Raw genomic sequence first — 14,184 nt, 5'->3', positions numbered from 1 at the left:
ATCATTACTGATGAGGACGACGATGATGATGTGCTAATGCACTGCCATATTCTGGGGCAAATGCACATGAGAACTTGAAAGTTATGGAAAAAATAATTCTAAACTTCTTCTGGTGTAGTGGGAGGGACTCTGGCTTTTGAGTCAGAAGATCTAGGTTATACTCCTGGAGATCTCGATTAAGTAAGTCACTTTGTTTCTCTGGGCCTCAGTTTCCAGATCTGTAAAGTGAGGGTGTTGGGTTAGATGGTCACTAAGGTCTCTTTTGTTTCTCCTAATATCCAAAGTCCAGGAGTCAGCTCTTGAATTTTCTTTCATTCAGGTGGCAGTAGAGTCTAATGGTTGGAGCACTCAATTTGAGGGAAGAAAAGAGCTGGTTGTGTGTCCCTGGGCAAGTCGATTAACCTATCTAATGAGAGAGTTAGAGTAACTGGCCTGAAAGGTCTCCTTCAGCACCAGGTCTGTTGTCTTGTGTTATCCCCCAAGATCTGGGTTGAATTTGGCTTTTCCTAATGAACATAAATAACAACTCCATAAATAGCAACTACTGGTCACACAAGCTGTGGGCTCCCAGGGATTTTTAACCCACAGTGATTTGGAGATGTTACAAACTCGAACCCATAACAAATACAAACATGAGGGGAAAGTCCTCAGGAAAAACTATCACTGACAACATAGGGGCGCTAATGTCTCCAAAATAACCCCCACCCAATTGTGTGACAGTCAAATTGTCCATGGCTGATCTAAATTAAACGCAGCACAGGATAGAGACAATTAATTCTCCTTTTTCTGGCCTACTCCAACACACACACACACATACAATCACACATGCTGGCAGAAGATATAACAACCATCTCAAAACTTTTCAACCACAGAGCAACTCCTGGATTTACTAAAAATCCCTTTACAAAACGCACTGTTTTCTAGCAAAGATCTCTCTTTGAACTTGCTGTGAATAATGCCACTTCTCCACTGTCCTCAATCACTTTAACCATTCTGTAAATAATCAAACACCCAGGTCAGATGGTGATTTGTCAATAAGTCTGTTTGACACCAAGATTTAACCGAGAGAAATGATGAGAGCCTAGAGGAGGCCACAGAAAACTTCTGACACTGAGTGATTTTTTAACACCCCTCTACAAAATTCTTCCCAACTAATTTTCTAGAAAATGATTTTCAACAACTTAGTGAAATTCTCTAATCATTCAAAGGTACATTTCAGACATAGTTTTCTCCATTCTACTAATTAATAGATGCTTTCGGGAGGCTAGCACCAAATTCTTGCTTTATCTCCCTCCTTTTCCAAGATCAGAGATTAAGAGACTTTTGTGGCCATCTTGTCTAGTGCCCCATTTCACAGATGGAGGATATTATGCTCAAACTTTCAGACTCCCATAGTCCAAACTCCAAGCCAGATCTGATTGAGAAGGTGAGAAGGGTGCTACCATTTAGGATAATATGACTCAAGATTCTTAGTGCTAAGAACAGTACCTGGCACACATTAAGGCACTTAATTAAATGCCTATCGATTGATTTCTCCAGGCCACACAGGAAGTAAATGATGTAGCCTGAAGTCAAACCCAGGTTTTATTTTTTTACTCCAAATCCACTATTTCTTTACACACACACACACACACACACACACACACACACACACACACTCTTTTTTGGAAACTGATGTCAAGAGAGATGAATTGACTGGGTCAAGGTCACAGAGTTAATGGCACAATTAGGACCAGAGCTCAGTCCTGGAGTAAAGCATGCTTTTTCCTCTGTAAGTTCACACAAGTATCTAGAGTCTTTTCCTCTTTTTCCTTGCCCCACTCTGGCCAAGCAGAGAGATATTTAGAAATAACTGCAAGGCAGTTCCCTGACCACTCATGCCCTTTGAGCAATAACTAACTTCATTAAGGGCTTGGAAGGAAGAGGAGGAAGCTTTAGTTTGGACCTCAAGATAACCAAAGGTGGGAGAAAATGATACCGATTGCATAAATCATTTCCAGAAGAAACAATGATGCCAAGCCAGATTCTACTAAAGCTTGGTACAAGTACACCGAGGTAAGCGGTGAGTGTCTCTTTTATTTTAAACAGCATTTTATTTTAGTTTGCAAAATGATACATCTGCTCATTGCACGCCTCCCTGCAACTTGTATCAAGAGACTGCCAAATCCCTAAACTTAAAGTCGATTGCCTCCATTTCTACCCTTATCCATTTTTTCAAAGACAACTTCACCTTGAAGAACTTCTTTTGGCTGAACAGGTACTAGCCAGCTTAACCTATTCTGAAAGTGAAACTTATGATATTAATTACACTACGCCAGAAATTTCACGTCTTTACCCTCTATTCCTCTTTGGTGCAATCACAATAGTTTTTTGAAACCAAAGGAAATGTTTTTTTTTGGGGGGTGGGGGAAGGGGAAGAGAAGTAGTGACTCTACACTGATAGGCAGGTCTCATAACTAGAGAATATTAAATTGAGATTTGGCAATTGAAATTCATTCCAGTCTAATTCACATCTTTTCCATTTGCCGTTTCAATGAGAAGATAAGATCCACCCCACACTCTTTTCCATCCCAAATGGAGTTTCACTGTATTTCTAATAGGGCAAGAGTTTTCCATCATAAATTTATCTCTACCTTCTATATAGCCACAATCATTCTCATGGGTTTCATGGCTCTAAAAAAACTCCAGAAAATGTTTTTCCCCTCAAAATGTAATTTGTAAGAGAAATTCCCAGAGTAAATTGCTAGAATTAAAAAGTGAAGGTTTAGTGGCTAAGTTGAGCTTCTGACGATGTAAAGAAGTGATATAATACTTACAAAGTAAAAAAGGTAGTCTCTGAAGCCTTATGTGGGATTGTGAAATGGACAAAAAGCAGTTTATTGTAGTGAATTAGATTTCACAATTCAAGTGATGCTGATTTACTTCAAACCCTTACATAACACTTTATTTTAAGCTTGCTCTGTGACAATGTAATACCAAATTAAGTCATTCGTTTTCACCCGACTATAATTCCCCAGCTCTAATTCCCCAGTAGATTTTCAATTTAAAAGAAGCACTTGTCCTACAAAATAAGAAACACCAAGGGACAAATGACTCCTGAACTGGCCCATGAGGATGCCTAGTCTCTCCACTCCCGACATTCAAACGCCTGTTTACATTAGTTCTAAGTTCGGCTTCATTGTCGCTTTCTGAGCTGAGTTTCCCATTCTGTAAAATGGGAGTAACACCATCGCTAGTACCTACATCTTAGGGTTGCTGTGGGCTCAAAGGAGATAATTTATAGAAAGCCCTTTGCTAACCTGAAAGTGCTAGGTGTCATTTTTTTATTACTCTGATGATGGAATAAATGTAGCAAAGCAACAAGGCCTGGGGACTAACGGGTTAATTTAGAGGTAATTTTGAAAATGTCAAAGTTATACCAAAAAGCACTCTCTTGGCTCCTCTTTCCACAATAAATAACTGCATGAAAATTTAATTTCCAAGCACTTCACCTAAGATATGTAACAACTTTTCCCTGACGGCCTCATCGTATAGTTCCAGGAAGGGATAAAACTCTCAGTGAATGCACTTGATTCTGGGGGTGTTAAGGATGCCCTTAGAGAAGCTCTCCACAAACTACTAAGCAGGACTCTCCCAAGAGTCATGAGTGAGGGAACAGGAGATATTTTCAGGCCTATGAAGTGGACTCCAGATCCAGGAAGGAGAATTAACCAACTCCTGTCAAGCCAAGGCACCAGGGACTGTCTTTCCTTCCTCCTAAGCATCTCTGAACATCTTCTCAAACCAAATTTTTAGTAGCAGCCTCCAGAGTGCAACAAGAGGGTTTGTATCACCATGTAGATGCCCCAAAAGAATGCAGGAGGGAACAGGAGTGGGGTGTGAGGGTAGAGAGAGGAAGAGAAGTTATAAGTTTGTCCAGTATTTTGTGTTGCAATGGAGAATAAGGCAGGTAAAGGAAGAATGCAGGGAATCCAATCAACGTGCCCTGGTTTAGAGGTTGGGGGAGGGGGACCCAGGTCCTCGTGATACAAAGTTTTAGGAGAAAGGTATAAAAACAGGAAGAGGGTACCTCAGATCCTAGATCTCCAATTGGAAGGGAATTTAGAGGTCGTCAGGTTCTACCACCCCATTTTACTGACGAGAAAACTGGCTCCGGGAGATTAATCGACTTGCAGAGGGTCACACAGCTATTGGTGACATTTGAACCCAGGGCTTCCAGACTCCAATTCCAGTGCTCTATCTCCTCCGCTCCCCCCAGGTGACGGTAGTCATTCGCCTGCCTCTCCTCAACAGTCATCTGGAGCAACCACGCGACCCTAGATACCCGGCAGCGGAAGGGCAGTAAGATTCTCCACGTTGCACCTGGGGCTTACTTACCTTGCAGGGAAATAGCACAGCAGAGGCCACTTTTTCCATGGCCAGGTTCCTGATGCTAGGGGTCAGGGATCCCCGGCACGTCGGGCAGCAGCTCAGCTTCTGGCGGCATGGGTTACAGACCAAGTGCCCGGCCTGGCACTGCAGGATCGGGGGCAGGACATAGTCAAAACAGACCGGGCACTCGAAGAGCGAAGTCAGCTCGTGGTGCTGGGGAGAGACCGGCCCGCCGCCGCCGCCGCCTCCGCCAGGGCCCGAGATCACTGCGGCCGCGGCGGCCACCGCGGACGAGCCAGGTCCGGCAGCCGAGATGGTGGCGGCGGCCGGGGGCGCAGCCTGGGACTGGGCGTGCTGCTGCGGCTGCGGCTGTTGTTGCTGCGGAGGCTGCTGCTGCTTGCCACAGGGTTTGTTAGCACCGGGTCCGGTGGAGGACGGGCGGCTCATCGCGTTCCGAACCAACCATCGAACTGTGGGCGCCGATCGGCCGGGGCACAGAAATCAACCCACTCCCTTCCCGCTGGGGTGTTTCGGTGTGAAGCTGCAACCGCGGCCGCCCCGGGACCGCCCACTGCTCGGGGAAAGCAAGCCGGGGCGAGCCAAGAGGCGGGGAACTCCGGGGAGCCGTCTCTGCCAGCCGCCGCCGCCGCCGATTGGACGCCTCCAGCGTTCCAACGATATCTCAGGGTCCCTGCGACGTCTCGGGGTCCTAGCTATGTTTCAGCTCTCCAAAGGCGTCTCCAAACGCAGCTGGCTCCCACCGGCCCAAGCTGCCTGGGGCGCGTCTTCCTGTCTCTCCGGCCAACCAGCGCCCCGCCTATCCACCCCTGCCACGACGAGTACCACCTGCCTGCCCCCTTCCAGTCTGACCGAGAGCCGAAGCCGTGCGTGGAGCCTCAGCCCACCCGCTTCTGGAACATTATCTGACGCAAGAGACCGAGGCGACGTGACGCCTCGGACACGTGTGTGATTCCGCCCAGCCGCTTCGCTGCGGGGACTGGCAGGGGCAGGTTGCCCACAGAGCTTGACTCCGCCCAGCTTCGCGGCGGGGCGTGGACGGAGGCGTTCCCCGCCTTGACGAGGAGGGAGGGGGCTTGGTTGTTGTGCTGGCCAAGTTTCCTGGCTGCCCGTGGAAGCTGCTCTGGGCATTGAGCAGCTTCCCTGCTTGGAGCCCGCGGGGCGTCGGTTGCCAGAGTGGGGATTTCGCGTCTCCGGGTTTTAGCTGCTTCTGAGCTCGACAGGGAGGGGGCGAACGCCCTGACATAGCCCAGCGCAAGACTGGGCCCCCTGGGATTCAGCCTTCCAAGACGGCTGGTCTTGTTTTCAGCCACGCCCGAACACACTGGGTAGGAATCTGGGCAGCGTCATTCAGAAACCAGAAAGACCGCTGTATGCTCTGCCAATAGACATTTTTTTGTATCCCCATCGCTTGGCATAATACGTGTCTAATCATGTATATCGATTGACTGTGCCTTGTGTGCTCCGTGAGGGCAAGGAAGGTGGGTACTGGAAGCCCTAACGTTCGGTCCTCTGTCAAGGAGGATGGAGGTTTTCCTTGACAGCAGTCAGAAGGCTGGGCTGCCCTGTGGAAGGTTTGTTGGAGGGGAGTCGCCTTTCTAAACGATCATTACAGACGGGGTACCTTGTTTTGGCGGCCAAGGGGCAGATGAGCTTGCAGCTGGCAAGCAAAACAGGGCATGTATAAGTAACAAGGTCATGAAGCTCCCTGACCCTGGTGCACGTGCCCATCCAGTGTGGACTGGCTGTGCTCTTTGAAATTTGTTCTGAGCAATGTTACTTTTGCTAGGATGGGGCCAGAGAAAGGAGCTGAAACAGCAGCCCCACCCTCCACTTTTTGAACCAGCTGGTCAATCAACCTGGTAAAGGCTACTTATGTTCAATATTAACCAATCCTTTTTGAGTGCTACTGGAGAGAGTTCAGGGACCCATGGGGAAAAAAGGCTCGCATTCAGGGCTGAGCTGCTAAATATTTAACAACCAGCTCTTCAAAAAACAAAGAAAAGTACAACACACTTCTGAAACTTTAATCTGCCTTAAGATTTTCTCGTGCTTTTCAGTATAGACAATCAAAACAATAAATCAAGTTATTGATACACATCAATCATTTGTAGCATTTTCTGCTTTCAGAGGTGTAAATGCTCAGTGCTGTCAGAGCCAGGGTCTAGCAAACCCCTGCTTGCATTCAGACCCCACCCCTGACGTTTAGAAGCTGTGTGACCATAGTCAAGTTCCTTAACTCCTGTGAGCCTCAGTTTCTTCATCTGTGAAAAGGAGACAATATTGCCTGTGGTTCTCACCACCCAGTGGTGGTGAGGATCAGGTGGGATTATGGATCTAGAATGCTCTGAAAATGTTACATCACAATTAAAGTTACCATTAGTGTATCACTGAGTGATATTTCTAAAGCACAGATCTGCCACTGTGTCACCTCCTCGTTCAGTAAATTTCTGTGGCTGTTAGTTCTGGGATCTAAAACAAACCCTTCTGCTAGGCATTGATTTCAAGTATTTCCAAACCTGATTCTGAGCTTCCTTTGCAGCCTTATTCTACATTATTACCCTTCACACCATGCAATTCAGCTAAAGAGGCCTTGATGTTTATCACCTGACATTGTATCTCCCAGTCTCCTGCCTTTGCAATGGCTGCCCCACTCCCAGTCCCCCATGCGTGGAATGAGCTCCCCTCCTGGCCTCTGCCTCATAGAATCCCTACCTTCCTTCCAAGTTCAGTTCATGGCTTGCATTCTAAATGGGGCCTTTCCTGATTCCTCCCATGCTAGTGCTCCTCACCCCCTCCCCAAATGCTTATATATTTATTACATATGTATCCCTTCTCCTTTCTTCTCCCCCATCTCAACAGAGGGGGAGTTCTTAACCTTTTTTTGTGTCATAGATTTCTTTGACAGTCTGGTGAACCCTATGGACCCCTTCTCAGAAGAATGTTTTTAAATGCATAAAATAAAAGACATGGGAATAAAAAGGAAACCAATTCTATTGAAATATTGTCTGTAGACAGGAAGCCTGCAGTTGTGTGTTACCCAGTAGGGGGGTTTAATAACAAAAGCCACCTCAGAGTAATGAGGAGCATAAATGATACTATGAGACAACTGTAGTATCTGTAATATGATAAGACAATATCTGTGATTTCTTATGGTGACCAAGTCACAGGTCCTGCTACCATTCCTGTAGTTTGTTGCCTACATTGGTTATTGAAGGAAATGCTAAAATTTAGGTCAAAGTTAGTGAAAATAATGATGTAATTTTTTTCCCATTCAGGTTCATGGACCGCCTGAAATCTGTCCACGATGCTTCAGGGTCTATGGACCCAGGTTCAGAACCCCCTGCCATAGAATGGCAGCTCCTCCAGGGCAAGGATGCCTTGAACTTAGGGTGGCCCATAATAGGCACTTGATTGGTTGGCTGAATACTATGCACTACTAAGGAACAAAGAGTTGAAACTTTGGATTAATAACTCATATTAATATAGTGTTTACTAGGTGCCTGGCACTGTGCTAAGTACTTTACAATTATAATTTCATTTAATCCTCACGACAGCTTTGGCAGGTATTTGCTATTGTTACCCCATATTACAGATGAGGAAACTAAGGCAGCTAGAGGTTAAAGCAACTTGCCCAAGGTCATAAAGCTAGTAAGTGTCTGAGGCTGGATTCAAACTCTGGTCCTCTTAGTCTATACACTGTGCCTCCTAGCCTACCCAGCTGACTAAAAGGAGATAGGGTAGTCTCAACATTCTCTGTACAGTATTCATGACATCATTCTTGAAGATCTCAAAAGTTTGAGGGAAGGCTGCTGGGAAAACATCAAGGGGTCTTGCCTCTGAGAATATGCTGGGGTGGTGATATCTCTTCATCAGAGTTTCTAAGGATTCTCATGGTCTTGGGGCTCTGATGAAGAGATGCCAGTGGTTCGAAAAGGGTGCTCTCTCAATTAGCTGCATGAGTCAGGAGAAGACATGGGGAACATATCACACAGTCAAGGAACTGGAAGCATGGTGTGCAAAGAAAATGGTGTACTCCACTAGGAGCCAGGATACCTGAGTTCTAGTCTGGCTTTGCTAGTAACTAGAATACAACTGAGACCCCAGGAGTCAGGGCTGTCTTATCTAAACTCAAACCTCAGTGTATACAGTAGGAGCTTCATAAGTGTTTCCTGGTTGGGACCCAGGACCTGGGTGGGGCCCTGTACAACCAAGGCCTTGTTACTCTGGCATTACTGATACAACTCAGAGGGGATTGATTGTTTTGGCTTTCTCATTCAGAGGAAGCACTCAGGGTTTGTAGATTTTTACATACTGGGTGCTGGGTTATGGTAATCCAAAGATAATAGTGAAGCAATCTCCCCTCAAAGAGCTTACCTTCTATTGGGGAAAATATAAACAAAAATCCAAGAGAGGGAGCACTCAGATAAAGAGCTAATAAAGAAGCACACATTAAGTGCTTTTTATATACATTTGCTGGGCCGCTAGGGCAATCCAAAGATGAAGGCAGCAATCTCTGCCTTCAGGGAGTTTACATTCTATTGGGGAAAAATTTCAAGAGGAGCCCAAGAGAAAGAGCAACAATTGTCCTAAGTGCAGAGGTGGAGTCTCCCCAGCAGTGGCCACAGGACTGAATTTGGCTGGGCAGGCAGGCAATGACCCACTGTGCAATAAACATTCATCAAGCACGTCCTGGAGGAAGTGCTGACCCTGAGAGTTTGGACAAGTCATATTCTTTGCCCTCAGGGAGTTTACAATCTATTATGGGGAAGCTTACATAGACAACTGTCATACACGGAGACCTAGACAGATGAGGAACAGCTAATAAATCCAGTTGGACTGGTAGGTTGTAGCAAAGAAGGCATTAAAGGTAGGTTGGAACTAGATTGTGGAGGTCTGTAAATGCCAAGCTGAGAGTTTATATTGTATTGTATCCTGTTGGTAATAGGGAGCTACCAAAGATTTTTGAGGAGGGGAGGGACCTCATCAGATTTATTATGTAACAGTGTGAAGAATGGTCTATGATGTGCCTTGTTAGTGAGGAACAAAACAAAATGGTATTGCAGAGGGGGGAGGGGGAGAAAAGCATCCTATGCCATGTAGATAAAAACAGGCTATATCCACACTATGCCTCTGCGTAGGACCCCAGACCTAGAGACTAGGTCACTTAGTCTAGTTCCCTCATTGTATTGATGAAGAAACTGAGACCCATGGGGGGGGGGTGGGGAGTAAAGTAACCCAAGGGTCTTAAGGGAGGCGGACTCGGTCCTCTGACTGCAGAGCCAGGATACTTTCCAGTGTCCCATGGTGCTTCCCATAAGCAGGTACATATTAGAGCTGGATGGGGCCTTAGCCTAGTCTAATGGATCATTTTTAGTCCCAATAAGGGACTGACTGTCCCCAGCTCACCCAGATGTTGTTGTTCACTCATTTCAGTCATGTCTGACTCTTCATGACTCCATTTGGGATTTTCTTGGCAAAGATCCTACAGTGGCTTGCCATTTCCTTCTGTAGCTCATTTCCAGATCAGGAATCTGAGGCCAACAGGGTTAAGTGATTTACCCAGGGTCACACAACTAGTAAGTGTCTGAGGTCAGATTTGAATTTAGGAAGATGAGTCTTCTATCCTCTATGCTCTATCCACCGTGCCACCTCAAAAAGGCTTGCAGTTAATAGCAGGGGCTAGACTATGACCCCAGCCAGTGTGCTTCTTATTAGTTCAACAAGGAATGCATCTTCTAAGGCTTCTCTTGAGCCATGGAAGTTCATAGTTAATAGCAATGATGACCCTTTGAAAGCCCCTGTGGTCCAGGGGACTGAGTATGGGATATTTGGAGTCATCTGGGAATGAATTTGGCTTTCCCACTTGTTACCGGCATGCATGGAAGTCACTACAATGGAATCCTTATAAAGCTGCTCCCAGCCCCAATATTCTTAGTTCCTTATGGGACCCACTGAACAGCAAGCATGCCCTGATTGGACCACACGATCTGGCTTTAACCACACCTCAGGCCCCCAGAGTCAATCGTAGGCCTCAGTGAATAGCAGGCGCACTGCCCCTACCTAGCTGCTACCCGCCCCACCAGTATCCTAACTTCCTCACACATGCCTCAGTGTCTCACCAGAACAGCAGGTGTGTCCATGTGATGAGCTCCCAGCTACTCCCTCCACCTAGCCACTGAGCGCAGACCCATTCCTCATATTTCCCATAGAAACAGCAGGCCTATCTATGTGATGGGATATCAGCCATTCCCTCTACCTAGCCACTGCCCCAGACCCATTCCTCACATTTCCCATAGAAACAGCAGGTGTGTCCATGCACTCAACCACAGCCACATCCATCTAGTCCCAGACAGGACCACAATAGCCAGCCGATCAGAAAGCAGCACCACCGGGATGCCCGAGCAGGATGTGGACCCAAAAACAATAGACGGGACTTTCCCTAAGTAGTCACCTGTGCAGTAATAGTAAAGAATTGACCTAGAGTAAACTTTATGATGTAGAGAGCCTTATTATAATATCATTATCATATATACAAGACCCACCAAATGTGTTTTTTTGTGTGCATTGTAAGTAACTACATGTATAGTTCCACTGAGGCTGGGACCCATCCTCTATTACCTAATCCCTTGACAAATCCCTCCTTCCTTTTTAATATTCATGATTTCTGTTGTGCAATCAGCGTCATTACACTATAAATTTGCCTGTGTTGCTTTATTAAGTTTCTGGTTTCTCTTGGAACTCAGTCCGTTGGAGGCATCATTCCCAATAAATGCCCATACTTGGATTGGAGGTGGTCTGACTGAATTCTTTGAGATGACAATCCCCACAATACGCCATGAAACCACAACCACTGGCCCTCTCTGGGCCTCAGTCTCCTCGTCTGTAAAATGAAGAGGTTATACTAAGGTCCCATCCAGCTCTGTCTAGAATCTCACTGCCCAAGAGACTTTATTTCCACATACTCTTCAGAACATGCTTAGAGAGCCCTTCTCCCTCTACCTATGGGTTTGTCTTCTTCCCCTTTCTTTCTCTTAGTGAAGCCATCTGATCCCATAGCTGCAACCTTCTCACAGATGCCTTCCCGATGGATACTCTGTATCTAGCCCTTTCTCTGCTCTGAGCTCAAGTTCTAAATCTCCAACTATTTGCTAAACTTCACCAGGATGTCCTGCTGGCACCTCCAACTCACTGTGCCCCAAATGGAACTCATTCACATCCCAAGTCTACCCCCAACCACTGCTTCTGTTGATGGAACCTCCTTCTTCCCAAGCACTGGGCTTCATGACCTCTTTTCTTCTTTCACTTTTTCATTCTCCCTTAGCAGTCTCCCCTCCTCCCCCAAAGCCTAGCCAGTTAGTTACTAAATTCCATTGATTCTAATCTGGAGCAGCTAGGTGGCACAGTGGATAGAGTGTCAGCTAGACCTGAGTTCAAATCTGGCCTTAGAAATTTCCTGGCTGTGTCATCCTGGGAAAGTCACTTAACCCAGTTTACCTCAGTTTCCTCATTTGTAAAAGGAGCTAGAGAAGGTAATGACAAACCACTGCAGTATCTTTGCCAAGAAAACCCCAAACTGGGCCATAGAGTCAGACACAACTGAAAAATGACTAAACAACCACTATAAAATTATTCTAACCACACAGTGCAGATTCTAATCAGCTCTCACCTGGATTATTGTAATAACCTCATGAATGATCCCTGCCTTTAGCCTCTCCTTTCCCCAAACCACCTTTACATATTTACATAATAAACCTGGTAAGGTCCCTCTCCTGCTCGAAAGTCTTTGTTGTTGTTCAGTTGTGCTCAACTCTTTGTGACTCCATTTGGGGTTTTCTTGGCAAACATAATGGAGTGGTTGGCTGTTTCCTTCTCTAGCTCATTTTACAGATGAGGAAACTGAGGCAAACAGGGTTCAGTTACTTGCCCAGGGTCACACAGCTAACAAGTAAGTGTCTGAGGTTGGATTTGAATTTAGGAAGATGAGTCTTCCTGACTCCAGGCCTAGCACTCTATCTACTGCAGCGCCACCTAGCTGCCTCCTAAGTCTTTGCTGGCTCCCCATGACCAAGAGGATAAAATACAGATTCTCACTTTTGTCTTTACAAACCTCTACAATTAATTCGAAACTACTTTTAGTACTGGACTTCTTTAAGTTTAGACTTTAGGACTTAGACTACCTTCTAGACCAACTGGATTTACTAGTTATTCCCCATCTCATCTTGCTCTCAGACCCCTCTGGGCATTTAAACAGGTCATTCTCCATTCTCTCCTTTTCTGCACCCATTGCAATTCTTCTCTTCAATGCTCTTCTAGAACCTCCCCTCCAGATCCAAGTGGCATCTTTCTCTTTTTTTGGATCTCTTTTTTGGATCTCTTTTTTGCTCTATCTTAAGCTCTTATCAATCTTATTTACATTCAAGGCATAATTTCCTAATGCCTACCCTAAATTAGATTGTAAGGTCCCTGAGGGCAGGAACACTGCCAATTTTCAACTTTGTATTCTCTAGCCCAGTTCTCCGAACACAGTATGCACCTAATTAATAAATGCTTGTTGAAGTATATTTCTGCTCACTTTTCTCTGAGGCAGCTAGGTGGTGCAGTGGACAGAACACTGGTCCTGGTCAGGAAGGCCTGAGTTCAAGTTTGACCTCAGATACCACTTTCGTGACCCTGGGCAAGTCACTTAACCTCTGTTTGCCTCAGTTTCTTCCACTGTAAAATAAGAACAAGAATACTCCCCTCAAAGGGGGGCTGTTAGGATTAAATGAGATAATGTTTGTAAAGTGGTTAGTATTGGACATGCTATATACATGCTCATTTCCTTCCCCCCATTCTCTGCATGTTTGTCCCTTTTTGTGGTCACCTTTCAGAAGAGATTTGCTCTCTTTTCTCCCCTTTTTCTCCTTTTCTTCTTTTTCTTCCCATTTTCCTTCCCTTCCCCGACCATGTGCAAATTAAAGTCTATTTTAAGATATTTGTTGTACTTATGGAAGATAATTTTATGTTCTCTGTTCTTAATTTAAAAACCAAACTGAGTGTTATATTTTCCTTTCTTAAATAAACAAACAAAAACACCCCCAAAACTAAATTTAGTTGTTGCTGTTGTTTTAACTTATGTGTGGTGGTGATTTTTCCTTGGCCCCAGAGCAATGATCAGGGATACGCTGTTAGTCCCTGTTTTATCTTTTGGCAAGGAAAACCAATCTATCCACTGTTTCCCTGGGAGACATCCCAGCCTAGTGAGAATATATTTTCTCTTGTTTCTGTCCCTCACTCCTTCATGCTGACCCAGGATGTGTGTCCACGAGGGTGTCTGATTTTGAGATACAGCTATTTCAGTGTGTAGGAGTGTAGCAAGAGGTAGTCAGGCTTAGAATCAGGGAATCCAGAAATGGAAGGGACCTTGGAGATCATCGTGCCCAAGCCATTTATTTTACAGATGAGGAAATGGGACAGCCTTCTCTGCTCTGCAGTCATGTGTCTTTAGTACCTCCTCCTTATCCCTGTAGGTTTTTGGTCTAGAGTAGGATTTTTTGTCGACACGAAAGTGTCTGACAGCTCCCTGTCTATTCCACATTGTTTCTTACTGCTCCCAACAGCCTCCATCTGGTTTAGCTAGGCTATCCTGGAAAAATAGTTTGCATATACCTATAAGTTTTTGCTTATGCAAGACCCAGAATCCTAACCACTTCCTCCCAACCCTGACCTTTGCCCATCCCCCCACCTCCACCCCAATCTCTACCAATGCAAAACCTATCCATCTAACTGAAATTCCATCTCCGGGGAACTTAC

General features: G+C 45.5%; 1 protein-coding gene across 1 annotated transcript in view; it reads right to left on the bottom strand.

Moving 5' to 3' along the window:
• The window catches only part of LOC118848595 (E3 ubiquitin-protein ligase SIAH2), a 31,601-nt gene extending 26,296 nt beyond the window's left edge, over positions 1-5,305 (bottom strand). The window contains exon 1 of the mRNA XM_036757553.1: positions 4,378-5,305. Coding sequence (XP_036613448.1) covers positions 4,378-4,818 — 441 coding nt within the window. The 5' untranslated portion in view covers positions 4,819-5,305. The remainder of the gene's footprint in view (positions 1-4,377) is intronic.
• Between the last annotated feature and the right edge of the window lie 8,879 nt (positions 5,306-14,184).

The sequence above is a fragment of the Trichosurus vulpecula genome, chromosome 4 (assembly GCF_011100635.1).
Source record: "Trichosurus vulpecula isolate mTriVul1 chromosome 4, mTriVul1.pri, whole genome shotgun sequence".
Taxonomy (NCBI): Eukaryota; Metazoa; Chordata; class Mammalia; order Diprotodontia; family Phalangeridae; genus Trichosurus; species Trichosurus vulpecula.
Note: the sequence above shows the minus strand (reverse complement) of the source record. Positions and strands in the feature narration are given on the sequence as shown.